The 22,185-nt window shown below is 43.2% G+C and overlaps 1 protein-coding gene across 2 annotated transcripts in view; it reads right to left on the bottom strand.

The window, feature by feature from the left end:
- Window positions 1-22,185, bottom strand: part of CDC123 (cell division cycle 123) — an 80,190-nt gene that overhangs the window by 12,502 nt on the left and 45,503 nt on the right. For both annotated transcript variants that reach the window (XM_075926014.2, XM_075926015.2), the window contains 2 exons: window positions 9,253-9,281; window positions 2,505-2,633 (listed from right to left, as the gene is read on the bottom strand). In XM_075926014.2, coding sequence (XP_075782129.2) covers window positions 2,505-2,633; window positions 9,253-9,281 — 158 coding nt within the window. The remainder of the gene's footprint in view (window positions 1-2,504; window positions 2,634-9,252; window positions 9,282-22,185) is intronic.

Below are 22,185 nucleotides of genomic sequence, written 5' to 3'. Positions count from 1 at the left end.
GGACAAGGTGACTTCAGGTATGGCAAGGCAAATGCATCCCGGAGCACAGCTATGGCTCCGGATCTTCCAAGAAGCACACTCTCCTTCCTGGATCTCTATGCTGGCAGAATGGACTTTTCCAGAACAGGGGGATCCCATGTCTTGTGGGATGCTTGTGGTGATGGTTTGGTGCTTGGAATTGCCCAATCCCACTGGATGTGGGACTTCTTATGTCTTGCACTTGGTGCATGTTCCAACACCATGGCTCGAATTCATGGAAGGAGAATTCACTTTCTTTGATTTTGAGGAAGACAGTCCCATGCTTATGGGTTTGCTTCCATGCCTCCTGACTAGGACCCAATGGGTACCTATGGGGCTAGTTCCATCAGCACCGGATTTGGATGTGATAGTGGAAGCTACACTCCTTGCTGATTCCAGCCAATATATTCCAGCTGATTCCAGCCAAAGGTTCCCCAGCCTGGGTCTCAGTGAGGTTTCGTGGCCTGCTCCATGGTGTTATTTCTGGAGGAAGAGAGCCTGGCCTTCTAAGCTGTGCCTGGGGAAAAATAAGCAAACCTGTACCTGGATATGATGGCTACTTCTTGCTAGCAGTGTTGGTGTTAGTCACTGACCGAGAAGAGGTGCACAGTTTGAAGCTGAAAGTCCTTGGCAAAGTCCAGTACTGGCATGTGGGTACATGGGTTTGGAAAGGAGTGTTGTCAAAGAAAGCGAGCCCCTTCCACTTTATCTAAACTAAACACTAAAATTATGATAAAACTACAACAAACTGATAAAACTAGTCAAAAACCTGGCAAACCACACACACACACACACACACACACACACACACACACACACACACACACACACACACACACACACACACACACACACACACACACACACACACACACACACACACACACACACACACACACACACACACACACACACACACACACACTGAAAGGTTTGACCCAGACCATGTGGGAATGAGAAGGAACTGGAGACGCAGTCCGTCTGCCTTGCCCTTTACTGCCTCAGACAGAAGCACAAGGGGAGCTTGGGTGCACAATAAGAATGTTAAGAGGCGGATAATTTGCTAAGCATGTAGTTGATAAACATTCTACCATCTACATGATTAGTCGATAAGGGAAGAAGAGCTCAGTCCTGGCTCGTGCTGGGTCAGGGAGCTACCCCCGCTGCAGCTCTGCAGTTTAAATGGGTGGGAAGAGCTACAGTGTGGGTAGGTACCCCGGACCCAGCGTGAGCTAGGACTGAGTCAGGGGCTGCTCTAGCCGGGTAGGTAGGCTGTCTGCAGCCAGCCCAGACCCCCAAGGACAGGGGCTGCTGGCAGTACTGCGGAGATGGTGCTGGGGAAACCGGCTTTTAAGCCAGCTCCCTCTCCAGCACTGGCTCTTGCTTCCCCCACTTGCCTTTGATACAGCGGCAGCGGGGAGGAGGGAATGCAAATAGTCAACTTGACTAACGGATAAACCTGGGCTTATCGGTTAGTTGACACTTGCTTACATCTCTAGTGCATGGATGGACAAGAGATTCCACTTTCAAAATCTCACATTCTGGATGCATGGCCCACACGCATAACTTTCAGAATACAGTAAGGATCACGGCACAGAAAAGAACAAAAGGTGAGAGCTTTGGTATGACCCATTTCTTCACTGATCACCAGCTAAGTGCCTGACAAAGCACTAGGAATCTATGGTTTGAGAATCAACATTTGAAATGCTCCCTCCAAGAGATCCCCTGGTGCTGAAGGAACTGACTCTTAAAGTTTTAGTCACACGGAAGAATGCCAAAGGACCTGAATGAAGTGCAATGAAAGAATGAAATGTTTTCTTCCCACTAGTAGAATTTTGGTTTTACAGAGGACTTGCAACATGGAGCAGGCAGAAGAGAGCCTCTCTGTACAGTTCTAGAGAGACTGCATTTGCAAAATTAGGATTACATGTCAGCTCCTCCATACAGGGCAGACCAAAAAGTTAGTGGGAAGCTTAGAAAAAAAATGATTATGAAGCTGGGGTGATTAAATTAAAAAACACCAGGAAAGAAGCAGAGGTTGCTTAAGCGATGAAGAAAAAGTACAAATATTTGAAGGGTAAATACCAAGGAGTAAAAAGAAATTGTTTAACCTACAACACATGCAAATAACAAGGATTAATAGGACAAAGGGAACAAAGGTAAATATTAGGATAATTTCTTATAAATCTGATCAAGGCTGCAGAACAGAGGCCCTATTTTTGCCTTTAAAACTAGACAAAAAAAGTATTTCTTGTGCTTGAACACTGCACCAAGGGAGACATAGATCCTGCTCTTGAGGAACGTACCATGTATGGGCCTGATATAAAGCCCATCAAAGTGAATGGAAATGCACCCACTGACTTGAACAGGTTTTGAATTGCATCCTAAATACAATAAAGAAAATAGCCAGAGGCTGGGCTACCTGTCGAATTATCTAAATCCATCTCTTTGACCCTGCAACCTTATTCTTTAACATGTTTCCTTACCTGTTCCATAGCCTCCCCTTCACTATGGTCACCTTTCAAGTTCTTCCCAGATGTCAGTTCTTCCCACGTAAACAGCAGTGAGTCTGTTGCTTCACCAAAAGGGTTAAAATCGATTAACCATATCTTGCCCTGTAGTACAAAAATTAAGAAAATAAATGAGAGTGTGTGTGTGAAATAAGAACAGAGGAAAAGTCGTCATCTGCTTAAATGTGGAAACAAAAACATACTTCCTGGGCCATTAGAAGAAAGTTCTAAATAGAAGTCAAACAGGCCATGTAAACTGATGTAAGTTCTATGCAGTTTCTAGGGAAGGATCTTTCAGACAAACTTTACAGGGATTCTTTCTGCTCTGTGTTAAGCTTAGAAATCTCCTGATGCTTTGGATAACAACAGGCATTTACCCTAAATGTCTTCTGCCAAACATTCCATTCCTCTCATCAATCTTGTGACAGTGCTAAATACGGTGGCAGTCTGCATGATGGCTGCTTTCCATCCCAGGGATGGCTGCATTTCAGGAATACTGTGTAGTTTGGAAAAAATGCTTTGGGAGCCTTCAAGTTGAAGGGCATTTAGATTCATAGATTTTAAGACCAGGAGAGACCACTGCAGTCATCTAGTCTGACCTCCTGCGTTACACAGGCCATAGAACTTCCCTGAAATCATTCCTTTTGAACTAGAGCATCTCTTCTAGAAAAACATCCAATCTTGATTTAAAAATTGCCACTGATGGAGAATCCACCACAACCCTTGGTAAATTGTCCCACTGATTAATTACCCTCATTTTCAACATTTGGTGCTGCATCAGGTGGGAATCAAGCCCCGGTCAAGCACTTGAAGGCATCTTTATCACCACTATCCCATTTGACAGACAGTTTAATTAAAGTCTAACTAGTATTTATCCAAGCTACATTTGTGTCATTTAGTACCTGACTGTTTCAATTAGAGTATTCATCCTCACAGTGCCTCTGAGGTAGAAGCATGCTGTTATCCCCCTGTACTGATAGACTAAATTGACTTGCCCCAGATCACACAAAATTTGTGCAAGGAACTGAACCTGGATCTCTAAGGTCTCAAAGGAAAGCCCCATAAGCACTGGATCAGCCCGAAATCTTACCTATTCTGATAGTTAAGACAAATTTGATTGTAATGAAGCATGACTCCTTATCAGTAGTAGCAATAGTGCTCTCAATTTATGCTCCATATACAAGCCTAGATTTACCAGTTAGAAGAAATGCTAAATGTACCATATTTGAATGGCCCAAGGGGGTTTTCCTCGTTATTCACCACAACCATAATTCAGTGCAATTTGAAATGAAAGACCAGATAGCTATTTAGCTCATGGCATATTTAATTTTCTATTCCTCTACTTCATCAGAAGGAGAGCCTTTCTGACCTGATCTACTCTATGAGTGTTACAGAAGCATAGCTGTGGCGCTGTAGATATGCAGCTGCAATCTCAGACTCTGCAATGGAAAGGGTTTCCTTCATTACTATAGCAACTGCAACTCCTGAGCAACAGTACCTCGGTTGCCAAAAACACTCTTCTAGTGACCTAACTCTATGTGTGTGGGTGAAGTAGGGAGGAGGGGAAGGGACCCTACAGCGAGGGTCAGATCAGCATAGTTATGGCACTTAGCAGTGTGGATTTTTCACTCCCTTGAGTGCAGTAGCTACGTGTCTTAAGTCAGACCAGGCCTCAATCTCTTTGCTGCACTTGGTAACTTCCATCCATTTTCTCTAAAATCCCTTTGAAGCTGTGACCACCATTCTGCTTGTTGTGCAACATGAAATTTCTTCTCCCTCCTAATGACAAGTTTAACATACTGCTATGGAGTCCTCATAGGCCCTGCTGGCCTTGAAAATGGAAAACAGAAATGGAACCCAGTTTCACATAGCTCTTCATGACTCTCCCTTGTTGTAATATCATGCCACTTATCATATTGCAAGTAAATGAAGCGTCAACAAGCTAGTGCACAAGCCCACTATGGTAAATGGTAGTACTGAAACCATAACACACTCAGGAGAGCTAGAGTTTGTTAACGTGAGAAATATGAGCTGGAAAGAGGAGAGACTTCAGCTGTTATGTACTGCAGGAGACTAAAGTAACAGAGGTAGTTTTGCACTGTTGACCTGAAACCCAGGTATAGCAGCATTAACACTACCGAGTAGCACTCCAAGAAACTGACTATTTACATCAGTGCGGCTTATTTCCAATCCCTTTGCTTCTCTTCCCAAATAGTCATATATTCTAATTATAATGATGTTTTTGCTTTTGCTATCATCCCGGCTTGTTGTCAACCCAATGACATCAGGAAGAGGAAGCATCATTTGGATCCTTACCCACACTGGAAAACAAGCTAATGAACCAATTTGTGTTTCACAGACAGGCAATGGCTAGCAAAGATCGCTCTGCGGTTCAGAGGCTCTTTCCTCCATCTGAGATTTTTCAGCTTGTTAAAAGGGAGGTTTTTGTGTTAAATGTATGCAACTGAACTGTTCATAGGGATTTTACAATCAGTTCATTAGGGAGTTTTACAATGCAGGGGCTTTAATATCAAAAGATAAACTGTGGGGCTGGTAAAAAGCAAGAACAGAGTTCTGGGACCCCACAGCAGCACGTTTCTCTTCCTGCGGAGATGGGGAAGTGCCAGTGAATCTCCCACACCTCTAACTGTACCCAAAGCTTCTACTCTAGTTGCTCTTGTGTCCCACTGAACTCTGGTAATTGCAAAATTGGTAGGAAGTAGCATAAAAAATGAACAGACTTAACACTCCCTTCAGCCCCTCCAAAGATTCATTAAAAGTCATGCATCTACTACTGGGTCAGTCAGTGAATAGTCTTTAGACTGAGTGGAAAAACCAAGACCAAAGCATGTCTAGAAACCCCAAAGTAAAAGACAAAGACCCTAAGACAAAGTCCAAGACCACTTTCATGTCACACCTATTGAGCAAGCATAAAGCTATTTTATTGTAGGCTTCCAGTATTAGCAATCTCTTGTCACTTAACAAGACAGATTCACATCTGCTTGTATGTCTAAACAGCATGCATGTGTTTTAATACAACTATTTATAAGCATCTGCAAACATGATAGACATGTACCTCTGAAGTTGCTAATGGGACCATTGTCCCAAAATTTGGGTGCCTCAATATCGAATGTTTACTAGGTAAGCATATATACATTTTCTTCCAAAGATAGCCTCCTTTTTTATGTTCACAAAGTATGTAGTCTCAAGACTATGCCTGACAGTTTGCTCTAGAACTACATGTGTAGCAAAGATATCATCAACACAAAAGTGAAATTAACATAAGCAATGTTTTGTCTAGGACAAGGGGAAACAAGAAATAACACATGGTACGGATTTAGCACCTTAAAATATACACTGATAGATCTATTATAACATGCTAACATTAATTTTAATGAGTAAAAAGATAAAAATCATACTGCTTTAAGGAAGTAGCTATAAGATCATTTAAAGGAAGTTACAAAATAATTAGGAAATGATATCTTAGTAAAGATATACCAGCAAAGTGGATTGTCACATCTCCCTAATTTCAGCTGTGTGTGTTCATGCCCCCATGATAGTTTACATGAGGCAATGAAGCCCATGCATTTTACTAGCTTTTTTTAAGATTAACATTTAGAAAGAAGAATTGTGAACTAACAATGGTCTGAAATATCTTCATTACAATACTCTGTAGTTCTATAGTAACTTTTATATAAAGATCAAAGTGTTTTCCTGCCTCCTAGCAAATGACTAGGACTTGTGGCATTTTCTCCAGCATTCTTTCAAGTCACTCTACAGAAAACACACACACTTCTCTTCCAAATGTTTCAGACCTTGCGAGAGAACAAGCATGCACTCGAGACATTTTGCAGTTGAAAGTGCTTTAAATAGGCAGAAACTAGGCACTTCTCTCATTCTACAGGTGAGGTTGCCACGCAACCATGTTGATCTGGAGCACAAAGTCTGAAAACTGATTGAGCCACACAACACTCAACACCATTTTAGGGTCTATAATTGACACACTAAAGAGACACTGAATAATATATTGGCAAGTCATGAAGGTGTGTGCATAGGCTGGGGTGAAGGAGGTGGGTTTGAAACACCAAGGGACTCACTGGCAGTTTTCCAGAAGCCTGAGGGCTGCATGGCATTTGCACAAATAATTAAGAGAAGCACAAATAGACACAGCTATATTAACTTGACAGATGAAGAAAAAATGCTTTTTGTCCAAGATGACCAGCATTAAAATCTTTCACTTAAATAATATTTATTTTCGTCATTCAAGTTATTAGACAAGATAGCTACAGGCTGAATTTGGCCAGACTTGAAAAATTCTGCTTATTAATTTTACTGAAGTAAAATATCTTCTGTTCCTTCACCTCACCACAGTCAGGATGGGTAAACAAGTTTTGTATCTATGCTGCATTTAGCTTTTGGACTGACTTGAACCTCATGTTATAAGATTACCTGCTGTGACTGTATGTATTGGTACAAAAAGTACTTCCATTCAGGCATGCATATCTGTCTGGGTCCTATTTTTGGCACTGTCATTATATAACTATAAAATCCAGAATCTCTCTCTACCTATCAGCCAATGAGAGGCTAAGAGGTAGCATCAGTACTTAAAATCATCAGAACTGCCAACTCCATCTGCCAGAACATCATGAGTCAGGTCTCTTCCCCAAATCACATCTGGTTCAAATAATGAGATTAAACAGGATGCATCTTTTCAAGCTTATCTCCACAACTGTAAGAGACATAGCTGCTTTTTTTTTTTTTTAAATCAACACTTATCCTCACAATTACATAACTATAAGAGCTGGGGCTTTAAGAAAATATTAGATATCACAAGGTTCACAATAACAATCTTGAGAGGAGGCACTACTGAATCACGGTGTTCACTTTGTTAGATCAAATCAATTTTTGCCCTCAGATCAGGCAAAGGTATGCATTTGATGCAGGAATTAGTGGCTGAGATTTGAAAAGAATGATTAGAAGATTATCATAATCCCGTAGGGCTTTATACCTGAGAGTCATTCCCCCAGGTGCCCAGTAGAGCCATAATCCAAACTCTTGTACAATTTAGAACATTATGTCTAGATAACAGCAAAAAGGCAGAGTCCTTCCAATAATATCAATTTCCAGCAGAGAGATGAAGATCTGTTTGGCAGTTAAATCTACACAATTCCCTTCTCTTAGGAGTATATCATTACTAGTAGTTTCTATCACACTGACAGACACAATTAAAGCTGCAAATCACATAGAATACAGGGAACAGATGCTGACTGAATATGGCCAGAAACCTGGAACTTATCCTGCAATGGCCCCAGACCACTCACTGCTGGTGTGGCATGGAAAGGTGTCATACCATGGAGGATGGACTAAGGCAGGCCTCTCCAGAAACCTTGTGAAAAAGATTAAGAGTTCCTCTATGAGCGCTCTGTGGAGATGTGCACGGAGGATTCTCACTCTGTCTCTAGAAATGTTAACAAGCTGTTCTGAGGACCCCGACCCTGCTGTGTAGGTATAGTGGCCACCACAGATCACACCTGATTGCCTTAACCCAGTGAGAGAAAAAAAAATGTGAACTCACACAAGTGCCGTTCCCCAGGACCAGTGCCCAACTGTGAGCTGTCCTGGGAAAAGGAGATTAAGTTCTCTTGGTGACATTGGTTGCCCTGATTGCCTATAGACCTTTCTCCACCTCTTCCACCATCATGCTATTCTCCACACTGCTACTTGAGGCCACCTGAGTATCTTGGGAGGAATCTATGGACTAGCTATGGAAGGTTCCCAAGCAGCAGAGTTGAAAGTCATGGCTACAGAAGTCACTGTGGGACATCTTCTGGAGGCCAAAATGTTGACTTTCACAGTACTGTGTCTGCACTACCATAAAACTGACCATGTGAGACTGAATTTAGCAGTTATTCCTTGTGAAAACAGTACAGAAATGGACTTTAGCTACAGGCCTGCTAGTGTAGACTCATTGTTTAGAAAAATCAATCTAATGTGGCTAAATTCAACCTAAACTCCGAGTGTAGACCAGGCCTAAGAAAAAGGAGTTCAGGAAAGCTGGCAGTTTTTCCAAAGAGACAATAGTAAAGGCATACATTATCCTAATGGGAAGGAAACAGAGGAAGAATAGCATGAGGCAAATATAACTCTACTGGGAGCTCTTTTACCTGATGGTCAGAAAGGAATCCTACAAAAGATGGAAACATGGACAAACTGCTACGGAACAGTACAAAAGTAAACATAAGCATGTATAGACAAAATCAGAAATACTAAGGCACAGAGTAGTTCTATACATATATTAGGAAAAAGAAAAAGACATAGGAAAGTGTAGGTACACTAGGTAAAAGTAAAACAGATGAGATCAAGAAGGCTCAGGTGTTTAATGCCTATTTGGCTTTAGTATTTAATAAAAAGCTAATGATGATATGATACTTAGCAAATTTACAAACAAAGGGAGAGAACATAAGCCAAAATAAGAAGACAGGTTAAATAATGTTTAAATCAGTTAAATATACTCAAGTCAACAGTCCTTATAAGAAAGCAATTGCAGAATGAATGCTAAATTTAAAAAAAAAAAATCTAGATACTTTTAATTCACTCATCAAAATATATCCCCAGAGGTTGAAGCCAACATTCATTTCACCTCTATGGTATTAGGAAGCATAAGAATTTCCACAGAATACAAAGAACAAAACATGTCAATAATAATGAGCCATTCATCACTTACCATGCTGTCTCGGTACACATCAAACACAACTGGGAAGAAAAAGAAATTGATTTGTTAGTTTCAAAATATACGTAGTTACACACAAAATGGCTAAACATTGACAGGTAAACAATCATTCATAGAACAATGCCCAAGCTTAATATGCCTACAAAACTGAAACAGGGCTAAGTTATTATAGAGAATTGAAACAGTAATAGAGAACTCCTACTGCCAATGCATAACCTTAATTTTCTACAGTGCTTTATTGTTTAATAGATATTTCTACCTCACAACATTTTATTAGCTCTTCAAAAAGAGGAGAGTTTATTTTTCAAGATTATTGCTTGTATTGTGGTAACACTCAGAGGTCTTAATCAAGGATCATGGACTCCTTATTGTATTACACGATACATACATGTAATAAAGAAAAGAATCATTGCCCCAAAGAGATTACAAGCAACACGTGGTGAGACAAAACAGACAGTGAAAACTAGGGATGTAATAGTGTAGTTGATCAACCGATAAGCAAAAGCTTATAGGTTAATGCTATACACTACATGCATTTCCCTCCCCCCACCCTTGCCAGTACATTTTTTTAGCAAGCTGGCCAGCAGCCTGGGTCTGGAACCTATCCAAGCTAAGGCTCTGCATTTAAAGTGTATTAGGAGCTGGATGGGCAGGCAGCTCGGCTCAGCTCCGGCTCATGCTGGGTCCAGGAGCTCAGCTCCTCTCTAGACAGGGCTGCTGCCACCCTACATTGCTGCCTCTTTATGAGAGGCAGCAGCGTGAGGTGACAGGCAGCTGATCCAAGCTGGTTTTTAAACTGACTCCCCTCATGGATCAGCTCCTGCCTGCCACCCCATGCTGCTGCCTCTGATACAGAAGCAGCAGCACCGAGTGGCTGTGAGCGTCTTCTGAGTGAGGCCGGAGCGCACTGGCTGCTGGACCCACCCCCACGGACTATAGATTAGTCAAGTAACTGAAAAGAATTCATGAGGTTAATCGACTATTCAATTACCCGATATTTAACATCCCTAGTGAAAACCAACAGAAGTGGATAGTTGAAAGAAAGATAGTAGTGACATGATCACTTTCAGTGCACAATAGAGAGTCATAGCACAGCTACTGCCTAGCTATGTCTATTTAATACAAACCCTTCATTATTCAGAAATTTCAACAAATTGTTTGTTGAAACAGTAATTGTTTCTCCTTCCAGGGGTTTACATAAACATATATCACATATTAGGTATGTGAGTGTGTGTTTCTGTCTCTCATCTTGGAGCAGCTTGTCCTGGAACCCACAAGAGAAGAAGCAATTCTTCTCTTGCATCAGTATTCATAGCAGAGTCCTAAGTGGATCACAGGATCTAGTCCAAGTAATGAACACAATCGAAACACTCTGTAACAGCAACCATAATGTAATTAAATTTAACATCCTTGTATGGGGACAAATGCCAAAAAAACCCCACCTACCATTGTACTACTTCAAAAAGAGGAATACACAAAAATGAGAGCGCTAGTTAAATGGAAATTAAAGGAGCCATCACAGGGAAGTAATGCCTGGAAACTTCAGAGAATTTAAAAACACCATACTTGAGGGACAAACTAAATATATACCCCAAATAGGGGCGGGGGAGGGACACCATTTAAAAAAAAAAAAAAAAAAAGGAGGCAAATTGGAGGCAAAGAGGCATCCTTTAAAAATCGCAAGTCTAATCCTAGCAAGTGTTGCCGGCAAGAGTAAGTCTGAGATCCAACACTGGGTTCTCAAAGTACAAAGGCATGCTACACAGGTATCTGTCAAACACAAGCAGTTTATTTCCTGACAGCTATCAGCTGTGCCCCTTAACTAAAAGAACAACATGATAGAAAAAGCGGCAATTATTATTTCCTTTCTGCTAGCCGGGGAACCCGTTTCGGCTGCGGATGAAGTGGGAGACTGTCTCAGCTTCCGAGGCACCGGTACCCAAAGCCCATTGGTGAGGTCCAAATTGCTGTGCTCTGGTGCAGCTTTAAATACTGTGTCTCAACCTTGTTTGTGGCAGTTTGGAAATTTCCGGGGGTTACTCCTTGCTTGTTACAGTATGGCTCAGTTGTATAGCTTGTCCTTGGACTCTGTTTACGTGATCAGTACATTTAGGTAAACAAGATTATGTTTCCACCCTTATCTACAATTCGTTCTTGCTACAATGGCCTATGTTCCTAGAGGCTTGCTTCTGGCTCATCAGTAGTAGGGAAAGGGCAAGGGAGAATGGGAAAGGCCCCACCACCACTATACTTCACGTGTACAGAGTTCTTCCGCAATTGACCCCAACAGCAAGGAAAATAGAAAGAAGCATAAACTTGCAGGTCACGTGTACACAAGAACATACTGGGTCAGACCAACAGTCCATCCAGCCCAGTATCCTGTCTGCCGACAGTGGCCAATACTAGATACCCCAGAGGGAGGGAACACAACAGGTAATTCTCAAGTGATCCCTCCTATCACCCATTTCCAGACAAACAGAGGCTACGGATACCATTCCTACCCATCCTGGCTAATAGCAATTGATGGACCTAACCTCCATTAATCTATCTAGCTCTTCTTTTAACCCTGTTAAAGTCCTAGTCTTCATCACATCCTCTGACAAGGAGTTCCATAGGTTGACTGCACTGAGTGAAGAAAAACTTCCTTTTGTTTTAAACTTGCTGCCTATTAATGTCATTTGGTGACCCCTAGTTCTTATATTGCGGGAATAAGTAAATTCACTTTTTCCATACCAGTCATGATTTTATAGATCTCTATCATATCCCCCTTTAGTCTCCTTTTTCTAAGATTAAAAGTCCAAGTATTGTAATCTCTCTTCAGATGGGACCCATTCCAAATCCCTAATCATTTTTGTTGCCCTTTCTCTGAACCTTTTCCAATGCCAATATATCTTTCTGAGATGAGGCAACCACGTCTGCACACAGTATTCAAGATGTGGGTGTACCATGGTTTAATAAGTACAATATGGCAGGCCTAGAAAGCATTTGAAGAGCAACTGGCTAAAGACACAAAATTTACCAGCATTTTTTTTCAGTACATCAGAAGAAAGAAGTCAGCCAAACAGTAAATGGGGCCACTAGAGCAGTGGTTCTTAACCAGGGCTAAGGGTACTTCTCTTGATACAGAGAGATCTTTCAGGAGGCTTGTGAACTCATCTGGATGAGCAATTGTCAACCTGGGAGGAGATCATGATCCCCAGAGGGATCAGGGGATGGGTTAAGGGCGGGGTTGCAAGTGCAGGGCTGGCATTAGGAGGTGACAAGTAGGGAAACTGCCTGGAGCACAGCACCACAAGGGGCCCACAAAGCTAAATTTCCATGTGGTGGGGCTCAGGCTTCAGATTCCTGAAAGGGGTACAGCATTCTGGGAAGGTTTGGAACCACTATACTGGAGAAATGAGGTGCTAAAGGAGCACTCAGGCCATAATGGAAAATCTAAATGAATTCTTTGAATCAGTCTTCAGGGCAGAGTCTATGCAGGAGTTCTCTTTACCTGAACCATTCTTTTTAGGCAACAAATCTGAGGAACTGTCCCAAACTGAAGTGCCAATAAAGAGGTTTTGAAATAGATATATTAAACAGTAATAAGTAGGGATGGGAAAAGTGTAACCACGTATATGGTTAACCAATGAGCCTGGGCTCATCAGTTAATGTTCAGGGTCAGAGACAGCTCCTGACATGCGTGGGGAGCTGGTGGTGGTTGCCTGTGCGCATTGGCTCCCAGGAATCTGCCCCCCTCCCCTTCACTGCTACCTCTGTATCAGAGGCACCCACGCAGTGTGTGGGACGGGGGGGCGGGGGGGAAAGAGTGCGGGGGCTGGTACAGAGCTGCCTTCCCCCCTACCTCCACCTGTAACCACTAAAATTTTCCACGGTTACACAGTTAAACACATTTTAACATTTTTAATAAGTTACCAGGGATGGTACTTGGTCCTGATGTGAAGGCAGGGGACTGGACTCGATGACCTTTCAAAGTCCCTTCCAGTTCTAGGAGATAGGCAATCTCCATTCATATTAATATTACCAGGCCAGACGCTATTCACCCAAGAGTTCTGAAGGAACTCAACTATGAAATTGCAGAACTACTAAGAGTGACATATAACGTATCACTTAAATCAGACTTTGTACCAGATGACTGGAGGATAACTAATGAAATGCCAATCCTGTGACCCTGGCAATTCCAAGATGGCAAGCCTAATTTCAGTACAAGGCAAATTAGTTGAGACTAGAGTGAAGAGGAGAATTATGAGACAAATAAATAACCATAATTTGTTAGAAAAGAGCCGATATGGCTTTTTTAAAGGAAAATTATACCTCACCAATCTAGTAGAATTCTCTGAGCGTGTAAATTAGGATGTGGACCAAAGCGATCCAGTCAATATAATATACTTGGATTTTCAAAAAGCTTAATGACAAGATCCCTTTAAGATTCTTAAGAAAGCAAAGTCATCATGGGACAAGAGAGAAGGCCCTGTCATGGATCAATGACTGGTTAAGAGAGAGAATACCAAGGGCAGAAGTAAATGGTCAGTATTCACAATGGAGAGAGGTAACTAGTCAGGCTGCTGATTGATCACCGTTAACTTATGTAATTAACTCAAAAAATTAATCACAATAATCATACTGTTAAAAACAGAATACCAGTTGAAATTTATATCATTTTAGATTTTTTCTACATTTTCAAATATACTGAGTTCTATTACAACACAGAATACAAAGTGTACAGAGGGTCACGTTCTATTATTTTTTATTTTTATTTTTCGTTACAAATATCTGCGCTGTAGAAGCGATAAACAGAAATATTATTTTTCAATTCACCTCATACAAGTACTGTAGTGCAATCTCTATCAGTGGTCGGCAACCTATGAGCCATATATAGCTCACTTAGAGGCTGCAGATTGGGCCGGGGCCACGTGGCTGTTCCTCTAGTAGCGGAGCCATGACAGTGGGGCAGCCCGGCAACCCAGCTGGGAACAATACGTGTGTGCTGGCTTGGCAGTGGGATTGTGCTGCGGCAGCCCGATGGGCGCTGCAAGCCAGCCCAGCAGTAGGGACAGAGATGTGGCAAGTCCCACAGGGGAAGCCAATTTGGGGCTGTGGCAGTGGAGCGATGGCAGCAGAGCCAAGGCTGCTACAAAACATCTGGAGCCAGGGCAAGCTGGCAGCCTGACTGGGGCTGTGTGCCGGCCAGCAGCGGGGCCAGGACTGCTTGCTGCCATGCTGGTTTCCATGCTGGTTGGAGCAGCAGTTACGACAGCAGGGCCAGGGCAGCAGCATTGCCCAGCCAGCAGCGGGGCCAAAGGAGCCGGTAGCAGAGAGGAGGGAGGCTGAAGGGGCCAGTGGCAGGGGGACCACAGTTCCCTCTAAACTACTCAGCTGTTTTCTGAGCTCCACTCAGAAGTTCAAAGCTCCCACACAGACAGGGAGCTTAGCTGACCAGCCGGGCATTACCTTGCTGAGCAAGCAACTAAATGGAGTTGCTCCTTTCTAGAAATGGAGCAGCTCTCAGAGCAGTTACTAAAAAGTAAGATAAAGAGAGAATAAGTGGCTAGGCAGGGGGAGGAGGAGTGAGGGACTGGTGTTGTATATTGGGTTGTAGATATAGATCTTGTTGTTATGGTAATTGAGTAGGTCACTGGGGTCAGCCCAGCTAGTCTGGGCTTGTTCTAGGGAGTTCTGTGCTATGCAATAAAATGGACACTGGCACCTACTCCAGCTCTCTGCCTTTCCACTGATTTCTTCATATGCTGTGAAACTCCCCACGACATAACAAGTGGCGACGAGGATGGGATACCTGTGCTTCCTCCAGCAACAAAAGAAGTAGAAGTCAATGTAAGAAAACAAACTCTTTTTGGCTGTTCTGGAAGGTGGGGGTAAGAACTGACTGCTACACTGTGCAAACTGAAACTAAGATCAAGGTGCCCAGAGACTGGAAAAGTAAAAAAAAGGGGGGAGTGCAGCAGCCATGGCTACACTTACAGGGCCACTGGGACCTTTTGAGGAGACTGTAGAGCAATGGCACGTATATACTGAGCGTTTTGAACTTTTTGTTATTGCAAATGACATTAAAGAAGAGAAGAAGGTGCCAATATTTTTAAGTGTTGTAGGGGCTAAGACCTATTCTTTGCTACGCAGTTTGCTGCTCCCTGTTAAGCCAGAGACCAAATCTTACAGTGACATTGTGGAAATCCTGGGGTCACATTATGCTCCAAAACCACTGGTAATTGCAGAAAGGTACAAGTTCCATAGCAGAGACCAAAAAGAAAGTGAAACAATTGTACAATTTGTAGCCAATTTGAAAAAGCTTGCTGAACACTGTGAATTTAAGGAGATGTTAAATAATGCCATACGTGACAGGTTAGTTTGTGGCCTGCACAGTGAAGCTATATGGAGGCGTCTGTTAACAGAAGCTCAGTTCACCCTACAGAAGGCCATTGATATTGCGGTCTCCATGGAACTGGCCACACAGGAGGCACAATACCTTAGTGCACCCCCTGGGGTGCATAAAATGTCCCAAGAACCTACTCACAAAACAGTGGGGAGACAGGAATGTTACCGCTGTGGTAAGACAGGTCACCATGCATCAGAATGCTGGTGTAAGAACCTAGTGTGTCAACAGTGTGGGGAAAAAAAGGACACATTGAGCGTGCCTGTAAACAAAAGAAAAAGAGGCCTGTGGCCTGGCGGAACAAAAAGAAAAATCTGCATACCATCGAGCAGATGCCTGATGATCAAAGTGACACCTTGTCTGAAGAAGCAGCACCATGCTGTGTTTTGACTTTGAAAGGGGGCTCCCATGAATACTGGGTAACCCCACTGTTGGATGGCAAACCGGTACGCATGGAAGTGGACACTGGTGCAGCAGTTTCATTGGTCTCAGACTCAGTGTATAAGGAAAAGTTGAAGTATATTCCACTTAAGGCAACAAAGATCATTCTGAAGACATATACAGGAGAAGCAGTACCCCCTATTGGGCACTACTGATGTTAAGGTGGAACTAAATGGACGGACTGCAGAATTACCACTGTTTGTGGTGAAAGGCCATTACCCAGCCTTAATGGGGAGATCATGGCTTAGGAAGATCCCACTGGACTGGGCAGAAGTGCACAGGATGACTAAAGAAGAAACAGGTCTGATTGATATATTAAAGAGACATGCTGCTGTTTTTGGAGAGGATCTGGGAAGTATAAGGGGAATCACCGTGAAACTGAACATTAAACCTGGTAGCCAACCAAAATATCTGAAGGCCAGAACTGTGCCACATGCTATCAGACCAAAAGTTGAAGCAGACCTGGAGCGCCTAGTCAAAAATGGAGTCCTAATACCAGTTACCCATAGTCCATGGGCAGCTCCAATAGTTCCAATATTGAAGAAAGATGGTTCTATTCGGATTTGTGGGGATTTTAAGGTCACTGTTAACCCTGTTTTATGTGCAGAACAATACCCCCTTCCTCGCACTGATGACATCTTTGCGGGCCTGGCTGGCGGACAAAGGTTCAGCAAGATTGATCTGAGTCAAGCATATTTACAGATGCAAGTTGATGAGGAATCCCAAGAGCTGTTGACTATTGTGACTCATAAAGGACTTTATCGTTACTGTCGCTTACCCTTCGGAATAACTTCTGCTCCAGCCTTGTTCCAGAGAGCTATGGACCAGATCTTGTGTGGCTTGCCAGGAGTTCAGTGCTATCTTGACGACATCCTGGTCACGGGTGGGAATGAGGAGGATCACCTTAAGAACTTAGAGGCTACCCTACAAAGACTGGAAGAGTATGGCCTACGAGTCCGTAAAGATAAGTGTGCATTCTTTCAGCCCTCCGTTGAATATTTGGGACACATCATTGATGCTACTGGTCTTCATAAGTCCCCTTCAAAAGTTAAGGCTATTGTGGAAGCTCCACCCCCTCAAAATGTTAGTCAACTTCGCTCATTTCTAGGACTATTGAACTATTATGGAAGGTTTATTTCACAGCTAGCCACACTATTAAAACCACTTCACGAGCTCCTTGGCCAGAACAAGGTCTGGAAGTGGACTGATGCCTGTGATGTTGCATTTAACAAGGCTAAATGTGCATTGCTAAATGCAGAGGTCCTGACGCATTTTGATCCATCCTTACCTTTACAGTTGGCTTGTGATGCCTCCCCATATGGAGTAGGAGCGGTCTTGTCACATGTTATGCCCTCAGGAGAGGAGAAACCAATTGCTTTTGCTTCACGCACCTTAAGCACAGCTGAAACTAACTATGCGCAAATTGAACGTGAAGCATTGGGAATCGTTTTTGGAATTCGGAAATTTCACCAGTACCTGTTTGGACGGAAGTTTACACTTCTCACTGACCATCGACCTCTGACGGCAATTTTTGGTCCACACTCAGGTATTCCACCAATGGCTGCTAGTCGTATGCAACGATGGGCATTTTGGCTTTCAGGACACACATATGAGATCAGATATAGGAAAGCCACTCTACATGGCAATGCAGATGGTCTCTCTAGGCTGCCTTTGCCAGTCAAACATCAAGATAGTGGCCAGAAGGAAATCTTTTACTTTGAGCAGGTAGAGAACAAGCCCATCACTGCTGCACAAGTTAAGAGAGCAACTCGTGTTGACCCAGTACTCTCCCAAGTAATGGAACTAGTGATGCGTGGAACATGTCTACGGAACTCTCAGGTCTCATCTGACCTTGTCCCTTACATGTCCAGGAGAACGGAGTTATCAATCCATTCGGGGTGCTTGTTGTGGGGAATGCGTGTCATTATTCCAAAAATACTGAGACAACAGATGTTAGAGCAACTGCATTCAGGTCACTGTGGAATGGTGCGCATGAAAGAAATTGCACGAAGCTATTTTTGGTGGCCTGGTTTGGACAGTGACATTGAAGAGAAGGCAAGAGCTTGTATTTCTTGCCAGGGTGTGAGGAATGCACCTCAATTGGCACCTCTGCACCCATGGGACTGGCCTGAAAAACCATGGCAACGTATTCATGTTGATTTTGCTGGCCCATTTGAAGGTAGCATGTTTTTGGTGGTGGTAGATGCTCATTCCAAATGGCCAGAAGTCTGTATAAGGCCTTCCACTACTGCTGAGAGTACTATCCAAAAATTACGGGGAATCTTCTGTCATTTGGGTATTCCTGAACAACTTGTGAGTGACAACGGTCCACAGTTTGTCTCTCAGGAGTTTGGAAATTTTATGAAAGCAAACGGGATCCATCACATCACTTCAGCACCGTATCACCCGGCCACAAATGGATTGGCTGAAAGGTTTGTCCAGACAATGAAACAAGCTTTGAAATCGGTTAGAGGACATTCACTCGTACAAAAGAGTCTGGACACCTTCTTACTATCCTACAGAAACACTCCTCACGCTACAACCAAAGCGTCCCCGGCTTTTCTAATGATGGGACGTCAGCTACGCACTTGCTTTGATTTGCTGAAACCTTCAGAATCACGACAAATTGTGCAACGTCAGCAGGAAGGTCAAGTCATCAGGCGTGCATCCAGAGCAAAAGACCGAACCTTTAGTCCTGGACAGTTTTGGCTCAGAACTATGTTCCTGGAGCTAAATGGGTCCCCTGCCACTATTATTGCTCAAACAGGACCTGTTTCCTATACTGTCCGGACTGCGAAAGATCTCATCTGGCAGCGGCATGTAGATCAGCTATTGACAGGTTATTTCTGCCCCCAAGGCACATCTCCAGTTGAGTTGCCCATCCTTCCCACTGCAGGTGAGCTACTGTGTCAAGAATCATCTGCTCCTGACTCTCCTCCTTCATCACCACAAGCAGCGAACAATAACCTCCTCCCTGAGCAGGCTGATCCAACAGCCTCACCTGTTCACACTTCAAATTCCCAGCCCAGTGTCAGGCCTGCACCCAGAACATCTTCGGGTGCGAGAACGCCGGATGTCCGCCGTAATCCACCTAGAGAAAGGAGGCCTCCTCAACGGCTGGACCTTTAGTTGAGATTAACTCACAGATGGGGCAAAATAATCCCTAGGGTTAGCTGGGAATTTGAGGCATTCTACCCTCATTTCATAGCTAGTTTTTGTTTTCTTAAAGGGACATTTTTATTAAGGGGGGAGGAATATGTTGTATATTGGGTTGTAGATATAGATCTTGTTGTTATGGTAACTCAGTAGGTCACTGGGGTCAGCCCAGCTAGTCTGGGCTTGTTCTAGTGCGTTCTGTGCTATGCAATAAAATGGACACTTGCACCTACTCCAGCTCTCTGCCTTTCCACTGATTTCTTCCTATGCTGTGAAACTCCCCACGACATAACAACTGGGTCATTGGGAGGGGGAGTCAGAGGAAAGAGCAGTTTGGAGAATCCCTTGTGCGTGGAAGAGAGGCAGAAACACAGCACTTTTAAGCCTCCTGGGAAGGGGGAGATAAGGGGCTGAATGCATGCGTAGGTGGGAGGGAAAAAGGGTGTTAAGCATTGGGGTGAGGTGGATGCAGGGAGATAGTTTGTTTGTGCTGTGAAGTAGGGGAGGAGTGGATAATTTGTTTGTGCTTTAGCTGGGAGTTGACAGGACAGACTGCTGGTGCCTGCTACTTTGAGAAGCAGAATTTTATCTCAGTCCCTACCTGGGCTGGGGGCAGCAGACTGCACAGGGGTAGATGGGGGAAAGACTATTATTGACTTTAAAAAGTATCAACGGCGCACAGATCCATACATAGAAGTGAATAAGTTAAATCTCAGCACACCACTTCTAGAAGGCTGCTGACCACTGGTCTGGAAAACACTGTCACACTAGATGCTACTTACAGGGCCACTACTTCTATTGATGCTATTTTCAATGGTAAGTGATCAGGACAAATAAAATTACAGACTCTGAGAACATCAAGGTGTTTTCATAAGCGTATTAACAAAAGTGTTCTATGTAAGACATGGAGGTAACTGTCCTACTCTACTTAGCAATAGTGAGACCTCAGTTGGAGTACTATATCCAGCTCTGGGCACCACACTTCAAGAAAAATGTGGCTAAATTGGAAAGAGTGCAGAGGATGGCAACAAAATGATAAAACACTTGGAAATCTGAGCTATCAGGAAAGGTTAAAAAATGGGGCTTGTTTAGTTGTGGGAAAAAAAAGTTGGGTGGGAGGAGAAGCTGGGACTGATAATCTTAAAATAAATTGGTTTGGTCATAAATAATATGGTGATCAATTGTTCTCCACATCCACTTAAGGTACGACAAAATGTAATCATCTTCAATGGTATTGGGGGAGATTTAGGTTAGATATTAGGAAAAACTACTTAATACCCTTTTAGTTAAGCTCTGTAATAAGTTTCCAAGCAAGATTGTGGATTCCCCAACACTGGAGGTTTTTAAGAACAGGGACAGACTGACTTGATCATTCCTCTGCACAGGGGGGTGGGCTCGATCTACTGTCCCACTCCACATTTCTAAGATTCTATTACTTCATACTTGTAAAGTAGTCCCAATTAGTAGGTAGTCCTGCTGACTTTAATGTGAGCAGCCAACTGACTTCAATAGGACAAATAATATGTTTCAAGTTATGAGCATGTTTAAATGGTTTGTTGGATTGGAACCTTATGCCCCCCCCGGTCCAGTGTAAGAATGTTTTTTGCAATTTTTCTTTTTAAACCACAATGAAGTGCAAGATTCTTCTTCTGAAATAGGACTGTGTTAAATTACATTCACTATGAGAAGATCTAAACCAGTGGTCCCAACGTGGTGCCCATGGGTGCCATGGCGCCCGTGGGGGCATGTGTGCGCACCCGCCAAGTGCTCAGGGTTGGCCCGCCCTGGGCGTGTGGCGCATGTGCAGTGCCGGCCCCAGGCGCATTGGGAGCGCCGGCCCCGGGCGCGCGGCGAATTGGCTTCCCCGCCCCTAGGTACGCGGCTCTGGGGAGGGTGCTGGCCCCGGGCACGCGGCTCTGGGGAGGGGTGCTGGCCCCGGGTGCACGGCCAATGGGTGGCCCTGCCAGTGGCCACGCGGCGCATGGGGTCGCTGGCCCCAAGCACATGGCTCATGGGGGTGTGGCGTATGCGCAGCCCCGCCCCTGGGCGTGAGAGTGTCCCCGCTCCTTGGCGCCCGAACGGCCTCGCCCCCTGGCGCCTGATAGCTCCAAATCATTGGGGACCACTGATCTAAACAGCTGAAAAATTGAATGTCAATATTTAAAAATTATTTAAAAACAAGATTTATATAACTTCCTGAAAACAGACTTACAATTCCTTTTTTCAAAAGGTATCATAGATGTTGTAGTGGCAAACATTCGGTAACTTTTTAATCTTCATAAATAACTGATCTACATATTTTCTTATTAAATGTTCTTTCATATGTGTTTTCCCTACGCCAAATGTCAGCTCTGAATGCTTTATTAATTTAAAAAAAAAATCAATAAAACAGTTCAAAAAAAGGGACTGATGCTTTTTTTTGTTTAAGGGACTATTTAATCAGTATTTTGACAAAGATTCGAGCTTATTCCTTTAGTCATTGTTAGTGACTACTAAGCATGTAATTCACGCTACAGAACTGGCTTTATTCTTCTCTGTAATATTTACTTATTTAGGAAGTAATTAACCAGTTTACAAATCTGTGCCATGTAAATATCAGAAATAAAACAATTACTACAGAGAACTTTTGTTTAAAGACACTTTACATGGAAATATGGTCATCACATCTCTCTGTTTAACAGTGCTATGCTATTTCAGAGTGAGCATCATCTATGACATGTATGCAGTGATTTTATTAAACTGAGCAAGATCGGATAACATGTATTTAACCAACCTGGGATATTAATCAGATGTTATTAAAAAACTGACGAGTGCTGCTTTTTTGCAGGTGAATAAACTATCAACTATTGAATAGAAGATAACCAAATATCTTCATACCTATTTGTCCTCTATTTTGTTGAGTGTATAATAATGTGTAATTTTTCCTTACCTCCTTTAAACCA

The sequence above is a fragment of the Pelodiscus sinensis genome, chromosome 1, assembly GCF_052426305.1.
Source record: "Pelodiscus sinensis isolate ZL-2025 chromosome 1, ASM5242630v1, whole genome shotgun sequence".
In the NCBI taxonomy this organism is placed as follows: Eukaryota; Metazoa; Chordata; order Testudines; family Trionychidae; genus Pelodiscus; species Pelodiscus sinensis.
Note: the sequence above shows the minus strand (reverse complement) of the source record. Positions and strands in the feature narration are given on the sequence as shown.